The sequence below is a fragment of the Babylonia areolata genome, chromosome 29 (genome assembly GCF_041734735.1).
Source record: "Babylonia areolata isolate BAREFJ2019XMU chromosome 29, ASM4173473v1, whole genome shotgun sequence".
In the NCBI taxonomy this organism is placed as follows: domain Eukaryota; kingdom Metazoa; phylum Mollusca; class Gastropoda; order Neogastropoda; family Buccinidae; genus Babylonia; species Babylonia areolata.
The window spans coordinates 4,628,626-4,654,150 of record NC_134904.1 but is presented as its reverse complement, the minus strand read 5'-3'; the positions used below and the strand labels follow the sequence as shown (position 1 = coordinate 4,654,150).

The following is a 25,525-nucleotide window of genomic DNA, read 5'->3' as shown; positions in this document are numbered from 1 at the left end:
CATTGACATTTTCTCTGCAAATACTTTGTCAGTTGACACCAAATTTGGCATAAAAATAGGAAAAATCCAGTTCTTTCCAGTCATCTTGTTTAAAACAATATTGCACCTCTGGGATGGGCACAAAAAAAAAAAAAAAGAAGCCTAATTATATGCAAACTGCATTTACTGTTATATTTATATTTTTTGTATTCTCTAAACTTGGCACTTTGACCTCTTATTCTGACACAACAACAAGAGGAGTCATTATTATCATTTTTTGTTCAAACAGGAACTTCTTTTGCTAAGCATGGAATTTTTATTTATTTTGCAAACGTTTTGGTGCAGATAGTAAAAAAGGGAAATTACTCTGTAATTAATGCTAGGGGACTTAATTTATCACAAGTGAGTCTTGAAGGCCTTGCCTCTCTTGTTACTTAAGTGTTGATATTTATCACCAGCTTCGGAAATATGTTTATTACATTTTTTTTTTTTTTTTTTTTTTTTTTGCAACAGGTGATGGAAAAATTAAGTTTGAGTTTGATGTCGATAGTGCTGCACCACCACATACGGTGATGCAGAACACCAAGAATCTGCTTCCCAAACAGAGAGAGAGAGGGGGGGGTGTGGGGGTGGATGTCACAGAGACGTACACCTGAGGTGCTTTGTTGCAGGAAAGACTGGGGTGCCCTCATCATTGTGGATGACCGCTTCGTCAAAAACACCCTAAAGTATGCCAGTGGTACGTGTCTTTGTCTTCTGACCTTGAGAAACAAGTGTGACAGGTGGGATAGGTAAAGTATGACTGTGGCAGGTGAATGATGATGGTGACAGGTGGGATAGGTAAATGTTGATGGTGACAAGTAAATGATGATGGTAACAGGTGGGATAGGTAAATGTTGATGGTGACAAGTAAATGATGATGGTAACAGGTGGGATAGGTAAATGATGATGGTGACAGGTGGGATAGGTAAAGGATGACTATGACAGGTAAAGGATGACTGTGACAGGTAAATGATGATGGTGACAGGTGGGATAGGTAAAGGATGACTATGACAGGTAAAGGATGACTGTGACAGGAAAATGATGATGGTGACAGGTGGGATAGGTAAAGGATGACTATGACAGGTAAAGGATGACTGACAGGTAAATGATGATGGTGACAGGTGGGATAGGTAAAGGATGACTATGACAGGTAAAGAATGATGGTGACAGGTGGGATAGGTAAAGGATGACTATGACAGGTAAAGGATGATGGTGACAGGAAAATGATGATGGTGACAGGTGGGATAGTTAAAGGATGACTGTGACAGGTAAAGGATGATGGTGACAGGTGGGATAGGTAAATGATGATGGTGACAGGTGGGATAGGTAAAGGATGACTGTGACAGGAAAATGATGATGGTGACAGGTGGGTTAGGTAAAGGATGACTGACAGGCAAAGGATGATGGTGACAGGTGGAATAGGTAAAGGATGACTGACAGGTAAATGATGATGGTGACAGGTGGGATAGTTAAAGGATGAATATGACAGGCAAAGGATGATGGTGACAGGTGGGATAGGTAAAGGATGACTGACAGGTAAATGATGATGGTGACAGGTGGGATAGGTAAAGGATGACTGTGACAGGTAAATGATGATGGTGACAGGTGGGATAGGTAAAGGATGACTATGACAGGTAAATGATGATGGTGACAGGTGGGATAGGTAAAGGATGACTATGACAGGTAAAGGATGACTATGACAGGCAAATGATGATGGTGACAGGTGGGATAGGTAAAGGATGACTATGACAGGTAAAGGATGACTATGACAGGTAAATGATGATGGTGACTGGTGGGATAGGTAAAGTATGACTATGACAGGTAAAGGATGACTATGACAGGCAAAGGATGATGGTGACAGGTGGGATAGGTAAAGGATGACTATGACAGGCAAAGGATGACTGACAGGAAAATGATGATGGTGACAGGTGGGATCGGTAAAGGATGATGGTGACAGGTGGGATTGGTAAAGGATGACTATGACAGGTAAAGGATGACTTTGACAGGTAAATGATGATGGTGACAGGTGGGATAGGTAAAGGATGACTATGACAGGTTGACAGGTAAAGGATGACTGTGACAGGTAAATGATGATGGTGACAGGTGGGATTGGTAAAGGATGACTATGACAGGTAAAGGATGACTTTGACAGGTAAATGATGATGGTGACCACGGCAGTTCACCCTCTTCCGAAATCGCACATTTAGTCCTGGCTTCTTTTTATCATGCACATGGCCTCCTGCCTAACCCGTTCAGCCACAGAGCGCACTGCACGCGGCGCACTGTATCTAGGTCACAACTTTCCCTGACTATTGCAGTCTTTTGGCTGTGCGGTCATGCGTTGGATTGCCTGTGTTTGTGGATCTATAAAAAGTGTGCATCTGTTTTTTTGTGGAAAAAAAATAGGGACGAATCTAGCTCCAGGTGTTGTCTTTCGCCTGACAAAATCTGGTGTCTGAAACGCGTATGTGAGTGACTTAATTATACGAATTAATAACTGACGATTTAAGGTCTTTGTGAGGCAGGTCAGATAGATGCTACACACTGGCACTGTGCCAGGAAGCTGAGTCATTGCAGTGAACTGGTGGTGACTTGTGTGTATAATCGTTCTAGTTAGCAGCGTCGCAGAAGAAAGTCACATTTGATATTTAGAAAAATAAAAAGAGTTAAGAAACATAGCAACAGTAATAGCAGCAGCATTAGGTGTAGTTGCAATTGTGGTGGTAGTGGAAGCGGTAGTCAAAGTCGTATACACGTAGTACTTTTCATAGCAGTGTTGATTAGCTCAAGTGTGTGTGTGTGTGTGTGTGTGTGTGTGTGTGTGTGTGTGATTGATGGGCCATTGAGTGTCTACACTGCACACATATATGTACCTCTCAGTAACACATTCATTGTAGAATTTCATATATAGACATGCGTATATTATGAGTGAAAGTCAAGAAAAGTGAAGTTTGTATTATGCTGGTTATGTTTGGTTGTGCTGGTTTTGCGCTCAAGTTACAAGATCATAAGCAAAATTGATACAACTACTGCTCAGTACAGCTCAAAACACTAACAAAGCAGAAGCAACAGTGACAGTAGCAGTAACAGCAAGATCACGAATCAACAAGAGTGAAGTATTAGTAGTAGTCAGTCTTTTATTTGTCTTTTCTTTCCGCTCTTTTCTGCATCTCCTTTCTTACTGTTTGTGAGTGTTGTTGTATCTAGACATTGAAATCAAATATGGAGCAAAGTGATCACTCTCTCCCAAAGCATATACAACATTTAAATTCTTTGTGTAGACTTTGTGGGAAAAGGTCCAAGAGGCTTCAGAAAGATAAAAAGAGGTCATCAACAACATGTCTAAGTATTGCTTCTGATATCAATAGATTCTACAGTCTGAATGTTTTGGAGGACAGGGAGGGGGTGCACCCAAAAACAGTGTGTGTGTGTTGTACCGTGCGGTTGAACATACTGCACAAACGCACAAATACTTCAGGATCAATAGCCACTGCACTGGCACAAATTGATGAAGCTTCTCGTTTATGGTGTCAGTTTGATCCAAATCTAACAGAAAGCCAGTGTCCAATATGTGATCACTTTCGACAACAGAGTAGGGGTGGAAGACTGTCACGACCCCCCTAGGGAAGAGGTCGAGAACTATTTTAAAACCTAACGCCCAACCCAATTCACCCGACAACACAAACACAGAATACAGATATTTCTCGTCCACACAAAATTTATTCTCTTCCGCTCTGTCTATCCCACTCACGCAACCTTACCCACACAGCCTATACTTGCAAAAAACAACAACAAAACAACCATATACTATAACTTCAACAAAAAAAAAAAAAAAAAACGAACAGAAGTCGTATACAAAACTACGGATTCTCCCAAATGTAATCAAAAGCAATTTTCCACACACACACTCAAAGAGAAGCAAATCGCCCCCAAAACCAGGACTGGTACACAGATGCTTTAGTCTTTGGCGGGTTCAGGAAGTTTTCCTCTTAAGAGGAAAACAACAAAAACAAAAAAAACTGACACACGGCCCAGACAAACTTCGGCGGGGTCGACCCAAGGCACAAGCCCCCGGTCAAAAGGCCAAGGTGCCAGGACTCGGCATACAATGCCAAGCAATGGACCAGGCTGCAAGTCAAAAGGCCCGGAACACAGGACACCAGTCACAGGGCAGGAAGGGGCGAAGACCCAGGACAGCAGTCACAGGGCAGGAGGGGACGAACACCCAGGACACCAGTCACAGGGCAGAAAGGGGCGAAGACCCAGGACAACAGTCACAGGGCAGGAGGGGGCGAAGATCTGGGTCACCAGACGAAAGGCCCGGGACACACAGCACACAGCGAGAGCTGGAACATTACGGAATGTTCCCCCCGTACTGAGCAATACTAATTCTAACGATATAATTAACAAAAAACAAATGTACAGCACATTCAAAATGAAAACCTGGAATATAATTCCATTGACAAGACGAATTATAGGAGTAATATACGGCACTCGCACTCTCTACACCTATCATACAGAGCCAACGCCCAATTTTACCCAACAGTGAACTAAGGTAAAATCGTATCATTTTAAAACTCAATAACAATAAAATTGGCAAAAATATTAGCCGACACAAGAAAAAGTACATATTCACTCGGTGGTAGCACACGAGTAATTAACGAAATAGATTGTGCCAAAACCTAACGTACAGCTTGCTTTCTTGTCGAACATCTTTACACACCTACATCCCTGACAGAAGTACAACCAAGCTAAATAGACAAGCGGCTTCTTACCTGCCACAGGTGGCGTACACTAACGACCACCACAAAGACACGACGACGACGAAGACAGACGAAGAAACACAGAAGTGGCTCCCATGGAGAACAGCCGGTCCTCACTTCGTATGGTGCCTAGATGTCGGGGTAGCTACCCCACCAACAACAGGAACGACCCGTACACTACGGCAGTCGGGCTGCAAAAGCCTCGAATATTGTTGCTGCCCAACAATATTTCATATTCGCTCAGGTGAGCGAGTAATATGCATGCACGTGGTTCATGCGCAAATCAAGACTTCTACCCGAACTGAAGGATGGGAGAAGGAGGGAAAGTGAAAGAAGAGGGGGGAGAAAAACGAAGACGGGCCACACGCCCTAACTGTCGTCACAAGTTGTGACAATACCCCCCATTCAAGTTCAAACTTCACGTTTGGAACTTAAACACACCGTCACAACGACTGACGGACAGACAGACACACGTGACAACTCTCGCCCTGCCCTTCCGCATTCCCGAACGTCTATTAGTGGTCAAGGACAGTTACCAAAACAAAACAGTTTGTCCAGACCAACGAAACAAGAGAAGAGAAATTTATACGAAAGCTATCTTAACTTTACAGCTAGTAAGGATACGCGGAAGCGTGTGCTTCCTAATTTAAGAGTAGAATATAGAGGTATGTGCAGAAGTCAAATGGGACTGCGCATACTCTTTGATTAACACTGCCGAAATCACTTTTCGGGAAATCCCGATTCTTGCTCCGGCAGACGACTGAGATAGTCGGCTCCAACATTTTCTTTTCCAGGGGTAGCTTGCACTATGAAGGAGAAAGGCTGGAGCTGCAGCGCCCACCGTGTCAGTCTGCCGCTGACCGTTTTTGCTCTATCCAGGTATTGCAGGGGGGCATGATCAGTCTGGACGACGAATGGTTTGTCGTACAGGTATGGCTCGAACTTTTGTATGCCCCACACGAGCGCCAAGCATTCTCTCTCGATCGTGGGATAGTTCCTCTCGGCTGAAGGGTACAGTCAGAGGCATTTTAAGTAAAGGCACTCTGGGAACCTGCCCTTTTGGTACAGTTTTTTGGCACCTGTCGCAGGAAAGAACGAAGCGTTTGATGTCCCCGCACATACCTGGCCGATAGAAATGAGGAAATATTCTCTGTTGCGTCCGCCTAAACCCCAAATGACCAGACATTGGAGCCTCATGGCCCAGGCGTAGCACTGTGGAACGCAAAGGCTTCGGTACACAGATCTGGGTCGCCTGGCCTCTGTGATCTTTAAACTGCCGCATCAGCACCCCATGCTTTTTAAAACAAGAGACCTCGCCTGAAGGGGTTTTCTGTAAAAGGCCTGAACCAGCCCTATCACGTGCCTGATGAAAATCAGGATCGTCATTTTGCTGGTGCTGTAAGTCTTCCCGTGACACATGGATCTGAATATCCTTGACGGGCAGGGGAGGCAAGGGTTTGGCATTTGCTGCAGCCTGGGCTCTAGTTTGAACGGCGCCCACAAGGCTGGGATCAGCATAGACGGGCACGACCATTGAAGAGCCGTCCCCTCTCCAAGCACAATTCCCAATGAGAACCTCCTCAACAGGAGACTCCATGACAGCCACGTCCAAAACACCCTGTATGAACGGGGACTGAAAGTCCACCCTGGCGATGGGCAGAACTGAGGAGCACCTTGACTCTGCCAACACCACGCGAACTGTGGCCCCAGTAAAACAGTCAGGTCTTACGAGTCGCCTGGCTACAACAATCAACTGGGCTCCCGTGTCGCGTAAAGCTTGCACTGTGTGGCCATTGACAGAAACCTCGCAGCGAGGCGAGTACTGCTTGGAAGCACAAGACGTGCAAAGCGTCGGGGTCATTGCATTAACACCCTGTACAGGTGAGACATGAGCAATGAGTGAGACCCTCTTGGGTTGCCGGCACTCTTTGGCCAAGTGACCTGGCTTCCCGCAGTTGAAGCAGGCAGGTATTCTTGTAAAGTCTCTTCCCTTTACGTTGTTTGGAGCTGAATCCCCTGACCCATGTGGAGGTCCTTTTTTCTCCGCGCCCAGATTGAAACTGCGGTCAGAAACCCTACTACCTTTTTTGGAAACTCGAAATTCAGCTTCCGCCCTGCGACCTGCTCTCCGAGCATTGACAATTTTAGTAGTGATATGGGCAACGTCCTCAACTCTATTGGGTTCCTCACGCCGAACTTCAGTGACGAGATCGGGATTGAGTGTGGTCAAGAACTGCTCCTGAAGGACCAGATCTTTAATGTCCTCTGCATCAGATTCATCCCGTCCAGCGGCCACACACCACCGGGAGAAACAAACCTTCAGCCTGCCCAGAAACTGATCAAACGTCTCTTCCGCTAATTTCCGCATTGAACGGAACCGTTTGCGGTAGGAATCTGCATCCAGACGGAATTCGTAAAGCAGAGCCGCTTTTAAGATGTCATAATCGTGTAGTTGTTCTGGTTGTAACCGTAGGCAGGCGTCTCTCGCCCGACCCTGCAAAAGGGCCACCAGGCGGGCTGCCCAGGAGCTACGCTTCCACTTATTTAATCCCGCCACTCTCTCAAAGTGGTTAAGGAAGCTATCGAAATCGTCTTTCTCATCATACGGCACAAGCGGAAACTGATGAGCCGTGTGAGCTTCTAGCTCTTCCTGGCGCAGTTCCATTTTCCTCTCGAATCTACGTCTTTCCTCCTCATCTTTTTTCTTCCTATACTCTTCTTCTTTTCTATCCTTCCATTGTCTGTACTTTCTCTCTTCATCCCTAGCCTGACGCTCTTCCTCCCTAGCCTGACGCTCTTCCTCCCTGGCTACTGCATCAACCACAAACCGGGCCAACGCCTCTCCAGACAAACCTAAGTCAGTGCCCAACACCCTGAACTTTGAGTACATGTCCTGAGAAGGTACGGCATTAGACTCATTCTTCAAGCCTTCATCGAAAGCACCTTCAGGATTAGCCTCCTTCAGGTGGCCCTGAATCCATCCGGACAATTCAGTCTTTTTTTCAGCACTCAGAGAAGGTGTACTGCCTTCTGCCCTGACCCCCCGTGACCCCGAACTAGGAGTAGAGGCCGCAGAAGTTTTTCGTGTTACAGGCATGTTTTCTTAATTCACAATGTGCAACAACTACACAAAACTTGAATTAAGATTAAGTTTCTAAGTCACTAACTCCAGGTCCCCACTTCACTCAACCGTCCAACAGTAAGAACCTAACAATCTAACAACCTTAATCACCCCCACAGAAGCTAACCAAAACGAAATGCCTGCAACATAAAACGTAGACGAACAAGACGATCACACCCTACCCCCCAACCCGTGTTACATTCCCTAGAACTTGCTACCCCGCATCTCCACCATTGTCACGACCCCCCTAGGGAAGAGGTCGAGAACTATTTTAAAACCTAACGCCCAACCCAATTCACCCGACAACACAAACACAGAATACAGATATTTCTCGTCCACACAAAATTTATTCTCTTCCGCTCTGTCTATCCCACTCACGCAACCTTACCCACACAGCCTATACTTGCAAAAAACAACAACAAAACAACCATATACTATAACTTCAACAAAAAAAAACAAAAAAACGAACAGAAGTCGTATACAAAACTACGGATTCTCCCAAATGTAATCAAAAGCAATTTTCCACACACACACTCAAAGAGAAGCAAATCGCCCCCAAAACCAGGACTGGTACACAGATGCTTTAGTCTTTGGCGGGTTCAGGAAGTTTTCCTCTTAAGAGGAAAACAACAAAAACAAAAAAAACTGACACACGGCCCAGACAAACTTCGGCGGGGTCGACCCAAGGCACAAGCCCCCGGTCAAAAGGCCAAGGTGCCAGGACTCGGCATACAATGCCAAGCAATGGACCAGGCTGCAAGTCAAAAGGCCCGGAACACAGGACACCAGTCACAGGGCAGGAAGGGGCGAAGACCCAGGACAGCAGTCACAGGGCAGGAGGGGACGAACACCCAGGACACCAGTCACAGGGCAGAAAGGGGCGAAGACCCAGGACAACAGTCACAGGGCAGGAGGGGGCGAAGATCTGGGTCACCAGACGAAAGGCCCGGGACACACAGCACACAGCGAGAGCTGGAACATTACGGAATGTTCCCCCCGTACTGAGCAATACTAATTCTAACGATATAATTAACAAAAAACAAATGTACAGCACATTCAAAATGAAAACCTGGAATATAATTCCATTGACAAGACGAATTATAGGAGTAATATACGGCACTCGCACTCTCTACACCTATCATACAGAGCCAACGCCCAATTTTACCCAACAGTGAACTAAGGTAAAATCGTATCATTTTAAAACTCAATAACAATAAAATTGGCAAAAATATTAGCCGACACAAGAAAAAGTACATATTCACTCGGTGGTAGCACACGAGTAATTAACGAAATAGATTGTGCCAAAACCTAACGTACAGCTTGCTTTCTTGTCGAACATCTTTACACACCTACATCCCTGACAGAAGTACAACCAAGCTAAATAGACAAGCGGCTTCTTACCTGCCACAGGTGGCGTACACTAACGACCACCACAAAGACACGACGACGACGAAGACAGACGAAGAAACACAGAAGTGGCTCCCATGGAGAACAGCCGGTCCTCACTTCGTATGGTGCCTAGATGTCGGGGTAGCTACCCCACCAACAACAGGAACGACCCGTACACTTCGGCAGTCGGGCTGCAAAAGCCTCGAATATTGTTGCTGCCCAACAATATTTCATATTCGCTCAGGTGAGCGAGTAATATGCATGCACGTGGTTCGTGCGCAAATCAAGACTTCTACCCGAACTGAAGGATGGGAGAAGGAGGGAAAGTGAAAGAAGAGGGGGGAGAAAAACGAAGACGGGCCACACGCCCTAACTGTCGTCACAAGTTGTGACAAAGACCAGAAAAAAAGGTAAAGAAATCTGGTGTTCCCAAACAACAACAGTGCCAGTCAGACACTCAAGTGGATAATGATATTTCCTTCTGTATCCCTGCTGCGTCCACGTCAACCCCAGAAAAAGATCCAAGGACAGCATCAGTGCAGACAGTTTCAACAGGCATCGATAAAGCAATGTCTCCTTTCAAACAGCAAATTCTACGGCCCCTGAGTCAGTTGACGGCACCTTTGACCCAGCAAGAAAGAAAATATTTGACTAAACTTGTTTGCATTGAGATGTCACAATCCAGTGACAAAATGACTGTCACATGCAAAACTGGTGGGCAACCTATTGTTTTGAAAAAAATTATCAAACCGCGGAAAGCATCAGCGCAAGCCCGGACCCCACTCAGAAAGAAACGTGCAAAATTCATGAATGCAATCCGGATGAATGTGTCTGGAAATACTGAAGAAGACGCGGCCAAGCAGCAGGGCACAGAACTGAAGGCAGCAAACAAAGCCCGCAAGAAACTGGTTCTCAAAGAAGCCAACTGTGCTCCAGTGACCATATCAGCAAAGGAAGGTGCTGCTATCCGTGCAGGGCTTAGCATCAGTTTGACAAAATACAGGCAAGGTAAATGTTTACTCAGAAGACTTGGGATTAATTTTGCCAGTGAAAGGAAAGAGAAAAAAGAACAAATTAAGGCACAATGTGCAGAAGTAGAAGGCCAGATGAGAACCCTAGAGGTATGGAATGATAATGAGGGGCAGATGGAACTACTTCCAACTCCATCTGCAGGCATTAAGGATGTCCCAGCTTTTGTCAACAAATTGCTGGATGCTTATGACAGTCAGGGCCGTCTAACATGGCATGATGGGAGCATACCTGAGAGTGAAATCTGGGTTAAGATTGGTGGAGATCATGGTGGTGGGTCATTTAAACTTATGCTTCAGGTCGCAAACCTTGCCAATGCCAACTCAAGATACAACACTTGTGTCTTCAACATAGCAGAATGCAAAGACACCCCAGAAAATTTGAGGAGGCTGTTGGATCCCTACAAAGACCAAATCAAAGAACTCCAGACCATGCAATGGAGAGGCAAGCAAACTCGCTTGTTTCTGTTTGGGGATTATGAGTTTTTAACTAAGATGTATGGATTGTCAGGTGCACAGGCAATTCACCCATGCCTGTACTGTACATCATCCAAGACACAGATCCAAACACCACCTGAATACAATGATGGAAACATCACCCAGAGGACCGTAACTCAGATCAAGAGAAATTATCAGAAGTACAGACAGGCAGGAAAAGTGAAGTCAACAGCAAGACTGTACAACAATGTGATCAGGAAACCAGTTTTAGATATAGAACTGGAGCAGGTCACACCACCCTACCTTCACATCTTGCTGGGTATTGTGAAAAAACATCATGACCTGTTGGAGCAAGAATGCCATGCACTTGATCAGCAGTTAGCAAGAGCTTTGGCTCGTAGGGAGGACATAAGCTGTAACACCTTCACTGCAAAATTTTGGCAGCATGTAGAGCAAATCAGATCACTTGAAAAGAGAAAGAAATATTTGAGACTTCTCAAAGCCAAAGCAAGATTTCAGAATAACCGTGGCCTTCGAAAAAAGGTACAGGAAACACAAGAAGAAGTCGATGAAATGGAATCTTCAATGAATCCATTGCCATTCCGTTCAGGGCCAATCACTACAAATCTGGACACTGTACTGAGGGAAAACAGGATAATCCCACAAGCTTACCATTCCAGGGCCTTCAATGGAAACCACTGCAACAAGTATCTTAAAGAACCAGTGTACACAAATATCTGTCAGAGTGTTGTGGACAAGACAGAGGAAGTCACTGACAACAACACACTGCAACTAGCTGTCAGCGCCAGGATAGTCTGTGCCAAGTTCATTGAGTTAAATGCACACTATTCTGATGTACATAGGCGAATCTCACACCAAAGACCAGTGACTGAAGATGACATTGAAGGTATTGAAACATCCATCAGATGGTATATGTCATTTTTCAGAGTGAGGTTCCCCCAGATACAAATAATTCCTAAACAACACCTACTGGAACATCACTGTGTCCCCTGGATCAGAAGATGGGGGACAGGTCTGGCACTTCTGGGAGAACAAGGAGGAGAGGAGACACATGCCACAATCAACTTCTTGTTGAAGAGGATCAAGGGACTGAAGAACAAACAGCAGCAGCTCACATTCCTCCTTACTGAGCATCTGACCCTAGTGTCACCTCTGTTACAAGGACTGATTTTTCCTCACAAAGTTGTGCACTGAGTTCTGCAGAGTTTTCAAACAACTGTAAAAGGCCTATCTTCACACACCCAAAGTGTATAAGACATGACTGTATTGTAAAATCAAAATAATACTATGTAAACTTGTATATTTTGTACCTCTTCAGAAACACACACACACGCACGCACACACACACACACACACACACACACACACACACACACACACACACACACCACACACACACACACGCAAAGAGCACGCACGCACACACACACACACACACACACACACACACACACACACAGCACACACAGCACACACACACACACACACACACAGAGCACACACACACGCGCGCGCGCGCGCCCACTACCGCACACGCACATACTGTTTACATGTTTTAATTTGTCCTTTCCCTCATGTACATCTTTCAAATGAATAGATATGTCATAAAAATGTATTATATTCTGTTGTATTCATCCACATACCAAAAATTTGTGTTTGTGTGAGTGTGTGTGTGTGTGAGTGTGTGTGTGTGTGTGTGTGTGTGTGTGTGTGTGTGTGTGCGCGTGTAAAGTCAAGATTTTATTTATTGATGGTAAATTGAATAAGCAACAATTGCTTTTTTTACATCATGTGTGTGAGCGCGCACGTGTGTGTGTGTGTGTGTGTGTGTGTGTGTGCACGCGTGCGTGCGTGCGTGTTGGAGGTGGTGGTGGTGGTGGTGAAGTGCAAATAAACAGTTTGTTTAATCTGAAGATACGCATCCTTATGAACTTTTTGTATATGGTATGATATGCTTGCAGATATAAAAAATATTCCAAAATTAAGCTTTTTATTATTGTAAGTTACAGTATAACACATTTCCATATATAACATTTGGAAATAATGTGTAGACGGGTGTTGGGTTGTAACAGGAGGAAGGTGGAATTAAAGCAGATTAAAACAAAGCTTTAAACACAGGTTATAGATCACAAGAAATACAGGCGCTGGGTGGATGAAACATTTATATTTTGAGCAGTAGTGAGTTCAGAATCTATACCTGATGTGCTGAAGTAGTTGTTAGGAACATGTATGGTGCTGAGACTATCAGAGAGCCAGTAGTCAGTGAGTTTTTTTAACATTGTGATATGTGAGTGGAGTAACTACATAATCAACATCATAAAATGGCTCCATTTGGTGAGTACAATAATGCATGCATGCATGTGTGTGTGTGTGTGTGTGTGTGTGTGTGTGTGTGTGGTCTATTGTCATTTCATGTGCATATGCCTCCTATTCGTGTGTGTGTGTGTGTGTGTAAATATATGCATGTTACAAGCACTTCATGTCTATGGCATGATACACGCACAACATTATTTCTTTATAAAGTAAATGCTATAATAATAATAATTCCAAATGCATGTTACAAGCATTCCGCATACAAAGCATGCTACAAGCGCCTCAAATGTATTTTTGTGTGTGTTAATGTGTGAATATTACATTCTTCTCTCTCTCTGTCTGTCTGTCTCTTTCTCTCTCCCTCCCTCCGGGCCCTCCATCTGTGTGTGTGTGTGTGTGTGTGTGTGTGTGTGTGTGTGTGTGCGCGCGCGCACGCGCGCTCCTTCTCTCTAACTATTTTTGTTCGTTTTTGTTTTGTACAAATGTGCATTAGTGCTTTGTCATTCATTTTCACTCATGTTTTCCATATTTCAGCATGTCACTTTTTGGAACCTGTTAAAAAAAAAAAATTACAATCACCTCTCCCTCCCTTTAAAAAAAAAAAAAGAAAAGAAAAACAAAGTGGCGAATTTCAGCTTGCACAATGAACAGGAATATAGTCATGTGTGTCGGGAGGGGCGTGGGGTGATATAATTATAAAAGGTGTGTGTGCGTGCGCGCGCGTGCGTGCGTGCGTGCATGCGCGCGCGCGCGCGTGTGTGTGTGTGTGTGTGTGTGTGTGTGTTAAACAGTGGGAAGGGGATGTATGATTGGGTTTGGTTTGCTGTCGTGTTTTTTATCTCTATGATGTATCACATACTTCACCAAAGTTAATTTGTCTTATGAGGATCATGCACTTATTCTGATACTGATATATAATGTACTGGTATGTATATAAATGTATGTGTATATAATTATGTATATGTATACATGTGTATATATGTATTGTTGTGTTTTGCTTGTGTGTGTGTGTGTGTGTGTGTGTGAGTGTGTGTGTGTGTGTGTGTGTGTGTGTGTGTAAATATATATATATATATATATATATATACAGAGAGAGAGAGAGAGAGAGATTCCCTCATGTGAATGCAAATATTCGCAGACACATCACACTGGCACCGTTGTGTGAGTGTGAGAACTAACACATGGCCGGGATGCCACACCTAACAGTACTGTAGCTGACTATTCCCTCTCTCCTTCCCTTCTCAAGCCCCTTCTCAGCAGGTGGCCTGCGGCAAGGTCAGTGGCAGGCAGCGTATTATCTAGCTGGTCCCATTCTACAGCGCGCTATGCATGGCTTTACTCTGTGCAAGTCGTTTTTCTGTTCTGCGGCTGTGGGTTATTCCTTGGGTCTGGAGTTACCAGAGCTTGAAGATGTTTCGTTACTTCAGTTTTTCGTCTTCAGATAAGTAAATGCCGCCTACTTGGAACTAAAGTGCAAGGCATAAACTGCCGTGTGACAGGTGGGATAGGTAAAGGATGACTATGACAGGTAAAGGGTGACTGTGACAGGAAAATGATGATGGTGACAGGTGGGATAGGTAAAGGATGACTATGACAGGTAAAGGATGACTGTGACAGGTAAATGATGATGGTGACAGGTGGGATAGGTAAAGGATGATGGTGACAGGTGGGATAGGTAAATGATGATGGTGACAGGTGGGATAGGTAAAGGATGATGGTGACAGGTGGGATAGGTAAAGGATGACTGTGATAGGTAAAGGATGACTATGACAGGCAAAGGATGATGGTTACAGGTGGGATTGGTAAAGGATGACTGACAGGTAAATGATGATGGTGACAGGTGGGATAGGTAAAGGATAACTGTGACAGGTAAAGGATGACTATGACAGGCAAAGGATGATGGTTACAGGTGGGATTGGTAAAGGATGACTATGATAGGTAAAGGATGACTGTGACAGGTAAATGATGATGGTGACAGGTGGGATAGTTAAAGGATGACTATGACAGGTAAAGGATGACTGACAGGAAAATGATGATGGTGACAGGTGGGATAGGTAAAGGATGACTATGACAGGTAAAGGATGACTGTGACAGGTAAATGATGCTGGTGACAGGTGGGATCGGTAAAGGATGATGGTGACAGGTGGGATAGGTAAAGGATGACTATGACAGTTAAAGGGTGACTGTGACAGGAAAATGATGATGGTGACAGGTGGGATAGTTAAAGGATGACTGTGACAGAAAAATGATGATGGTGACAGGTGGGATAGGTAAAGGATGACTGTGACAGGTAAAGGATGATTATGACAGGTAAAGGATGATGGTGACAGGTGGGATAGGTAAAGGATGACTATGACAGGTAAAGGATGATGGTGACAGGTGGGATAGGTAAAGGATGACTATGACAGGTAAAGGATGATGGTGACAGGTGGGATAGTTAAAGGATGACTATGACAGGTAAAGGATGATTATGACAGGTAAAGGATGATGGTGACAGGTGGGATAGTTAAAGGATGACTATGACAGGTAAAAGATGACTCTGGCAGGGAAATGATGATGGTGACAGGTGGGATAGTTAAAGGATGACTGTGACAGAAAAATGATGATGGTGACAGGTGGGATAGTTAAAGGATGACTATGACAGGTAAAGGATGACTGTGACAGGTAAATGATGATGGTGACAGGTGGGATAGGTAAAGGATGACTATGACAGGTAAAGGGTGACTGTGACAGGTAAAGGATGATGGTGACAGGTAAATGATGAAATGATAGTGACAGGTAAATAATGATAGCGACAGGTGAATGATGATGGTCACAGTTCGGATAGGTAGGGGATGTCCTGACAGGCAAACTGTATCAGGTAAACGATGACTTTTACAGGTGTGTCGGGTAAATAATGACAGGTGTGACAGGTAAACAGTGACAGGTAGTGAATGATGACTGTGCCAGGTCTGTCCAAGTGGGTGAGGCAGAAGCTGCACGTTCACCAGAGCTGTTCCGACATGCTGACGTCCCTGTCTGACTTCACCCGCAGCAGGTTGGAGGCACAGCAACAAGAGGACAGGTATAGGGTGAATCAGCCAGTGTGTGTGTGTGTGTGTGTGTGTGTGTGTGTGTGTGTGTGTGAGTGTGTGTGTGGGTGTATGTGTGAGAGTGTGTGTACATATGTGTTGTTTTTTTTTGTTTTGTGTGTGTGTGTAAGTGGGGTAAGGGGGGGGGGGTGAGTGTGTGTTTGTGTGTATGTATGTATGTGTGTGTGGGTGTGTATGTGTGTAGGTGTATAAGTGTGTGTGTGTGTGTGTGCACAAGGATGTGTGAGAGTGTGTGTAAATATGTGTGGTTTTTTTTGCTTTTGTTTTGTGTGTGTGTGTGTGTGTGTGTGTGTGCGCGCGCGCATGCATCATGAAAAAGATCTATCAGTGTTTTATTATGATTTTCCTTTTTCAAGATTTTCTGGCTTGGATGTGTGTGCATATGAGTGTGTGTGTGAGTGTTTAGGAGTGAGTGTTGTTTTTTGTTTTTGTTTTTTAGTATGTCTATTTGTTTGATTTCATGCCTTTGACTGTGTGTATTGATAAGAATGTATTTGTACATCATAATGGATGAAGGAGTAAGTTGAATTTGATGCATTTTATGAGTACACACACACATGCACACAAAATACTCATATCACACACACACACACACACACAAACACACACACACATGCGCACAAGCACATGCACATGCACACGCACACAAAATACTCATATCACACACACACACACACACACACACACAGACTCACCGTAACAACCATCATCACTGTGCTTGCAGCCTCAACGACTCTCAGCTGCCACCCACGCCTCAGACCCCATCCTCCCAGACAGCCCTTCCACCACCACAACCACAACCACCAGCACCCATGACGCCTCTCCCACCCACTCTATCCACCACAACTACCCCTCCCCTGGACAGCCGCACTCCTCTGCACGACGTCAGCAACACCGCTGATTCTTCAACCTCTCCCAGCCTCTTCTCACCCACCCCCAGCACATCACACGTCCAGCTTCCTCCGCCTCTTCCGCAGCTTGACTCGGTGACAGGGAGCAACGTCGTTCAGAACAAAGGAGACAGGAGTGCGTGGCCATCCAGCGCTGACACTGAGAAACGTGCGCCTGTTGCAGGTGTGTCAGCAGCATCAACCAGTCGCGCTGAAGTTGTTGCGCGGCGGAAAGAATCAGCCAGGTCCGCAGTGCAGCCGTCATCATCGTGTCAGCGTGGTGGCGTGGTGAAAGCAGCGAAGTCGCAGTCTCTCCAGAACGTTCGTACCGATGATGGGGCAGTGGAACTGTCTGGGCAGGTTCAGAGCCCGGCGCCTTCGGCCTCCCAGACCTGTTCACTGTCAGTGCCGTGCACAGGTGCGATAGTATCACAGGTACAGGCAGGTGTGACAGTGTCACAGGTACGGACAGGAACAACTGTATCGCAGGTACGGACTGGTACGGCAGTATCACGCGGACAGAGGGGGGGCAAAAGGAGAGTGGTTCACCCTGGCCAGGCTGCCAAGGCCACGCCCAAAATAGTATCTCTGCTGAGCGGTAAAGCGGTCCCTGCAGGGGCAGCCACTCTCCATCCTCAGACTGTGCCCGGAGCTGCCGGTGCCCCGGGCACTGTGCCCACCACAGACCACCCTGTCAGTGCTGCCGGAAAGGGGGTGCCACTCACACAGTCCCAGGCCCCAGCTGAGCTGTCTGATGCTGACACGTTGATGTGCCTGCCTTCAGGTATGGGGGATTTCAGTGGAGTTTGCTGGTCGTGTGTGCGGATGTGAGTGTTTGTGTGTGCACACACTGGTGTGTGTATGGTGTACTGGGAATTCTATGGAGTTTGTTGGTTGTATGAGCGTGTGCGGGTGTGTTTGTGTGTGCACGCGCTGGTTTTGTGTATGGTGCACGCGCTGGTTTTGTGTATGGTGCACTGGGAATTCTATGTAGTTTGCTGGTCGTATGAGTGTTTTTGGATGTGAATGTTTTTGCCTGCATGCACTTGTTTGTGTATGGTGTACTAGGAATTTAGTGGAGTTTGCTGGTCATATGAGTGTGTGTGGATGTGAGTGTTTGTGTGTACATGTGCTTGTTTGCTTAAATGGTGTACTAGGGAGTCAGTGGAGCTTGTGGTTGTGTGTGTGTGTGTGCATGTGCTTGTTTGTGTATGGAGTACTAGGAATTCAGTGGAGTTTTCTGGTTGTGGGTGTGAGTGTTTGTGTCTGCATGCACTTGTTTGTGTGTGGTGTACTGGGAATTTAGAGGAGTTTGCTGGCCGTGTGAGTGTTTGTGTGTGCATGCGCTTGTTTGTGTACGGTGTTCTGAGAATTCTGTGGAGTTTGCTGGTTGTGTGAGTGTGTGCAGTTGTGTGTACATGCACTTGTTTGTGTATGGTGTACTGTCTGGGAATTAGTGGAGTTTGCTGGTCATGTGTGTATGTGAGTGTTTGTGTCTGCATGCGCTTGTTTGTGTATAGTGTACTGGGAATTCAGTGGAGTTTGCTGGTCATGTATGCATTTGTGGATGTGTTTGTATGCACATGCTTGATCGTGCATGGTGTACTTGATACTTGTTTGTTTATGTATCTATAGGCATTAGTGTTTTGTGTTTAAATGCACATTTTAAACATTGGTTTTTGCATTCTACAGTGCAATGGAGCATGTTTTACACGAAAAGGCACTTTATAAATCAAGTTATTATTATTATTATTATCATTATTATCTATAACTTTTTATTGTAAATGTCACATGCTCACTGCATGGGAGTTGTAAGCATCAGTCTCTATTATTAGTAGCAGTAGCAGTAGTGAATAAGTGCATGACATTGCTAAAAAGATTGGTACATCATGATCAAACCAAGTCTTGAACATGGAGACAGGAAGTCGAGGTACACGCACAGACACTTAAGACATGCTGACCACTTTTTTATTTGTCAACGGTGTAGCAAACACATTTTCAGACTGGTCTGGGGAAAAGCACAGAATTTTGTTTGGTCACATCCGTAGGGACTCTGGAGTTGGGTTACATTAATCAGTGGTCATGCTGAAATAATCTTATGTTAGTCAGTGGGATACAGACCTGTGATTGTCATGCAGTATCGCATCCATGTCAACTCACTCTGCTACAGGTACGAGTTGATTCGTTCCATGATTACTTCCCCTGTAGACCAGGTACAAGTATTCTCGTACCAACACACCATTCTAATTTCGTTTATTCTTGCTAGATATAATTGGCATTCTAAATTGAACTGTTTATGGATTCAGGAAGCATGAAAATTAAGCTTTGTTCAACAGATTGAACAATTCTTTATCGATTTTTGCCGTTATTGTGAAGCACCCTTTTTGTTTTTTCCTTACTCTTATGGTCCATGCTGTGCTGGTCCAGCAGAGTTGTAGCAGGCATGTAGCTGTGGGTTAGAACGAGTTGATATGGTCCTGTGCGACCAGCAGGGCTACAAGCAACAAGGATGATGATAATAATATGGTCCTGTGCGACCAGCAGGGCTACAAGCAACTAGTTATTATACTAGTTATTACCTGCAGTGTGTGGATGTATGTATGAAACGGTGTATGTGATATTTTTTACATTTGTATCTTTGTAATATTCGTAAAAGCTGTTGTTGACTTTTACAGTTATGGTCCCCATGTTGTGTACTTGTCTGTATGTGATATTTTTTACATTTGTATCTTCGTAATATTCGTAAAAGCTGTTGTTAACTTTTACAGTTATGGTCCCCATGTTGTTTACTTGTCTATGTTGTGATAATGCACCTGACCAAATTTCTCCCGTTGGAGATAATAAAGTTATTCTTATCTTATCTTATCTTATCTTATCTTAACAAGGATGATGATAATCCATGGTATTGACCTGTTGACTTGCTGTGTCTGCCCAGGCAAAGTGGTCCCTCTGAAGAAGGTCACACTAGTGCTGGTGAAGGATCCATCTTTCGTGCCAATGTCGATTACACTGAGTTCGACCCAGTCCCCGGGAAATATGCCTCTTCCCCCTGTCTTGGCCTCCAGGGTCGGTCAGGAAGTGGTGACTGTGCCAGCGGGGATCGAGCACGTCGTCTTCTCCTCTACACAAAACACGTCACAAGTCCAGGTCCCAGAGTCCCAGCTTCATCCACAGTTGCCTCCCCTGCCCACAGTGAACGAGGGTACAGGCAGTAGTGCCTCCTCTGGATCTGTGAGAGGCAAAGTGCTGCAAAAGAGCAGTGACCGGACTTCAGCAGCCGAAGCAATGACTGTTTTGAAGAAGATCAACCTGAATGAGTCGTCTGTAAATCAGTCCTTGATTACAGCTGCGCTAAAGGGAAATGGAAACCGAGGGAATTCCCCTGCTCGAGTTGTTGGACATTTCAGTTCACAGACTTCTGGTCGTTCTTCAACAGCCAAAGCAATGACTGTTTTGAAGAAGATCAACCTGAATGAGTCGTGTGTAAATCAGTCCTTGATTACAGCTGCGCTAAAGGGAAATGGAAACCGAGGGAATTCCCCTGCTCAAGTTGTTGGACATTTCAGTTCACAGACTTCTGGTCGTTCTTCTTTGTTAAGTGGTTCAACGTCTCCTGCGGCAAGGCAGATGATCTCTATCGGAGGTTCACTAAAGTCGGCATCTCCTGCGTCAAGTCAAACGGTCCGTGACAAAACTGACTCCGGATCACTGACACCAGGTGAGAATGCTTCCATTCCTGAAGGTGTCATGTCTGTGACTTCATTACCCTTATTCAGTGTGTGGGGCTGTGTCATTGAGTGTGTGTGTACGTTCACATGCGTGTATGTAGATCACTAGATGTGCATACGTGTTTACATGAGAGAGGGTAAATGATGTCAGAGTGTATGGTTGAAAGAAAGAAGGGTCTGGGTTGTTTGTGTGGGATGGGAAGGGGTGATTGTGTGGGATGGGAAGGGGTGTTTGTGTGGGATGGGAAGGGGTGATTGTGTGGGATGGGAAGGGGTGGTTGTATGGGATGGGAAGGGTTGTTTGTGTGGGACAGGAAGGGGTGATTGTGTGGGATGGGAAGGGGTGATTGTGCATGTGTTCATTAAAAGACTTGTTTAATTACACATACTTAACCGTGACCCAACTAGTGCAGACTCCGGCAGGGGTCTGACATTCCTGTTCTGTGCAAACTACTATCCGCCTATGCGGAGAAAACAAAAGCACTACGGCTGATAACCTCCCTGAAGTAGGTATCCTCCCCTTTGTCCCGCTGGCTAGTGCCCTCTTTTCCCGGCAGCCATTATGACTCCTGTTCCTGTGCTTTTCATACGGCTAAGTTTTTTTTCGTATTTTCTGTCTGTCTGTCGATTCTCTGGCGTTCTTGTTTTTTGTCAAATTTTGTCTTCAACCAGATCACATAATTATATGGTTCGATTGGGAGATTGGGCTAAAATTAAGGCGCGATCGCAATCGATTTGCGGACACTCTGGGCCCTCTGTTTCTGGGAAGGGGTGATTGTGCATGTGTTAATTAAAAGACTTGTTTTTGTTCTTCTTGTGACTAAATGAAAATAGTGCATTGTTTTTTTGATTTGTTTTTTTAGTGGATATGAGGATGTTAATTCAAAAACCTCATTTTTATAAGGGTTGCACTTGCAATTGCAGATTTTAAGAATTTATAAAAATGGATGTGTTTAGGTCAGGTGGATTTAAGTGTATTAGTTACAGTGTTGCACCTGTTGTGTAAGAGTTTATAATTTGTAATTTGGTGTGTTCAGTGTATATTAGTTTACATGTTATTAATAGAACAGGTCTCTCTTATTGCATACTGAATCAAACTGCTGTGTTTACAAAGTTTTGTGTTTGTATTCAGCCAAATGCTTTCAACCTTTTCATCAACTTACAGTAAGCCTTTTGCCATGTTCCTTTGTGCATTTCATTTTGGGTTGAGAGACTGTGTTGTTACTGTTAGTAACGAGCATGTGAATGTACATGCATGTGGTTTCCAACTGGTTGATAAATATGCATCGCATCTGACGAGCGCAATAGCCGAGTGGTTACAGCGTTGGACTGTCAATCTGAGGGTCCCGCGTTCGAATCACGGTGATGGCGCCTGGTGGGTAAAGGGTGGAGATTTTTACGATCTCTCAGGTCAACATATGTGCAGACCTGCTAGTGCCTGAACCCCCTTTGTGTGTATATGCAAGCAGAAGATCAAATACGCACATTAAAGATCCTGTAATCCATGTCAGCGTTCGGTGGGTTATGGAACCAAGAACATACCCAGCATGCACACCCCTGAAAACGGAGTATGGCTGCCTACATGGCAGGGGTAAAAACGGTCATACACGTAAAAGCCCACTCGTGTGCATACGAGTGAACGCAGAAGAAGAAGAAGAAGCATCGCATCCTAAACGGGCCTCCATGGGAGCATCTTCATCACTCCCATCATGATTCATCATCATTGTTCGCTTTGCAGATGTGGTGCAGAGTGTATGGATTTGTCCAAACGCTGTGACGCCTCCTTGAGTAACTGAACTGAACTCATCATTGAAGTGTAGACAATAAAATATCCCAAATTCATGGACCCTAAAAAAAAGAAAGAAAATGCATCGAATAGTACTACATTATCAGATTGTTTGTGTGTGTTTTTGTTTTTTTAAGATGTGTTGTATTGTACCGCATTGTGTTCTGCTGTGTTCAGATGTGCAGAAAATGCGTTCCCTTCTTGCTGGCCGTGGATGCACAACAACGGCGCAGAACCGGACGTCAGGGCGTTCTGCGACAAAGGTTGGCGATGGGAGCACCTCTTCCCTTGTGCTTCCTTCTGTGACAGAACCCACCCTCAGTGAGGCGAACGATGCCGCCAGCGGAGGTAAAACGTTGGCCCAAGCGGACGGTGAAGTGTCAGTGTCGGGGACATCCACTTCAGCCAGGGGGTACAAAGCCTTGACAAAGAAATGCCTTTTCCGAAAAGCCTCCAGGAAAGGTGCCGACAGGAACGTTCCTGATCAGACCAGTGCCAACAGGGGTGTTCCTGACGAGACGAGCGCCAACGGGAACATTCCTGATGAGACCATTGGCAGCAGGAATGTTCCTGATCAGACCAGTGCCAACACCCCACACCGGCAGATGTCAGCAGCAGGACTGTCTGGTACCGACAACAAAGGCGACAGAAATGCCTCCTCCACTACGAAGTCTGAAACTGGGAATGTGAGCGAAACAGCAGAGGGGGAGGGGGAGGCAGTGGCCCGGCGAGTGCGAGGAGCCAAGCGCCGATCCCTTCGCCTGTGCGGTGACACCAAGAAGAGACGGCCTTCTGATGTGCTGGATAACATCGCTGAGGTAACACTTTGGAGTAGCTTTAATACTTAATGAGGTAAAACTTTTGAGTAATGATGAGGTTGAACTTTGGAGTAACGATAATACTTGACGAGGTAAAACTTTGGAGTAACAATATTACTTAATGAGGTAAAACTTTGGAGTAATGATAAATACTTAAGGACGTAAAACTTTGGAGAAATGATAATGCTTAATGAGGTAAAACTTTGGAGTAACAATGATAATGATGTAAAATTTGTGAGTAATGATAAAGACTTGATGGGTTAAAACTTTTGAGCAATGATGATACTTAACTCACTCCGGACGATGGAACGCTATGACATTCCTGATGCAAGGTAGCATTCTGTCGTCCGGAACGCTATAGTGGTTTCGACAATTAAAAATTTCCCCACGTTTTCTTCATAGGATAGCATAAAAATCGCATCTACACCGGGATTGCGAACGTGTCAAGGGTCAAATGGAAAGTTTCTTCGTGAGGTTCCGTAAGTATACATGTGCTGGCCAGCCATTGACCTTGGTACCCCACATGCCAAGTTAATCTGCATACGTATCGAAAATGGCGTCGCAGGCAATACAAGTGGAAATGCATCAAACTGAAGGTTTCAACATCAATGAGGATGATGAAGACGTTGAATAAAGTATCTGCAGTGAAGAAAACCACCATAAGAAGGTACTGACAGTGACTCAGCTTCTGAGGGCTGTGAAGAGAGGGAGGGGGGTAGGCATACACACTACGTGAGAAGAGGGGTCAGTGGGTCAAGTACAGGGAGTTTCATTCAGTTACTTTGTGTTTTGTATTTTTTTGGTGATTTTTTTCCTAACTTTAACAAATGGGTCGTCTGCAGGGGAAAGCAAAGGAGAAAACTATTCGTCCGGAGTGAGTTAACGTGGTAAAACTTCGTTTCTGAATGAATGGCATCCAGACCACTAGCCAAGGTTCGATCCGGTACACTCCGACTCTCTCGCTTCTTAGGCAAACGCATGACCACTGGGTCACAGCACAACTGAATGGAAGACTGTGTGTATGTTGTCAGGAAACCAGGAGCAGTATGCAGTGTGCAGCCTGTGGCTTTGTGCTGCTGGACAGTGTCAGAGATCTGGGTGAGTTTCAGTTTCTCGAGGTGTCACTGCGTTTGGACAAAACCACCAATATGCTGCATCACATCTGTTTGTCAGATGCCTGACAGCAGCAGCATAACCCAATGCGCTGTTCAGGCCTTGAGTGAATGCATGTATATTTGTTTACCTATCTGGGTGGATTTTTTTTTTTTTTTTTTTTTTTTTAACAGAATTTTGCTAGAGGACAACCAGCCATAGTAGCCATGGGTTCTTTTACTGTGTGCCAAGTGCGTGCTGCACACGGGACCTCAGTTTATTACCTCATAAGAATGACTAGTGTCCAGACCACCACTCAAGGTTTTGTGGAACAGGAGAAAATACTGGTGAGTGTGGGATTCGAACCAGTGCACTCAGATTTGCTTGCCTCCTAGGCGGACGGGTTACTCCATATCCACCATTAATCTGCCGACACCAGTGATTGTGACAGGAACTCTCTCCCCTCGAGCTGAAAGTGGAGTGGGACCCAAACTGAGGTCGTCATGAGAGCAGAGCATGAAAGGCCCCAGATTCTGGGACAATTTTTGGGGGAGGGTATTGATGATGACTGAGGATGATGATGCTGCTGCTGTGGATGTCTGTTTTAAGTTTGGGATTATGTGACAAGTTTGGATTTCTGTGCTTTCTTTTAAACTATATCCTGGCATCAACTAGGCTTGAGAGATACAGGAACTTACAGCGTTTTGTCTTGAAATATTAGCAGCACTGCAAGACACAGCCTTGATTAATTTGGGTGACTGTTGACTGTGTGGTCCCAGTCTTCCCAATGGACCCCACAGCACACTCATCTCTGGACCCACAGGAAAAAAACATTCACATCTTTGCTGTGACTTGTGAGTGACATGAACCACAAAGCGCGGTGGCTAGTGAGTTAACAACAGTTTGATCTCTTGATCAATGATAAGTTTAGTTTTAAGATTTGTGGTTTGAACACATAGCCTGCTTGGTATGATCCAAAAAAAGAAGTTCTGCATCAAATTCACTTGTATGCACAATGTCAGACT

The 25,525-nt window shown here is 45.0% G+C and overlaps 1 protein-coding gene across 1 annotated transcript in view; it reads left to right on the top strand.

Moving 5' to 3' along the window:
* Window positions 1-25,525, top strand: part of LOC143302332 (uncharacterized) — a 74,399-nt gene that overhangs the window by 40,601 nt on the left and 8,273 nt on the right. The window contains exons 26-31 of the mRNA XM_076616948.1: window positions 651-718; window positions 16,044-16,158; window positions 16,911-17,860; window positions 20,012-20,794; window positions 22,768-23,408; window positions 24,440-24,506. Of these exons, the coding sequence (XP_076473063.1) occupies window positions 651-718; window positions 16,044-16,158; window positions 16,911-17,860; window positions 20,012-20,794; window positions 22,768-23,408; window positions 24,440-24,506 (2,624 nt within the window). The remainder of the gene's footprint in view (window positions 1-650; window positions 719-16,043; window positions 16,159-16,910; window positions 17,861-20,011; window positions 20,795-22,767; window positions 23,409-24,439; window positions 24,507-25,525) is intronic.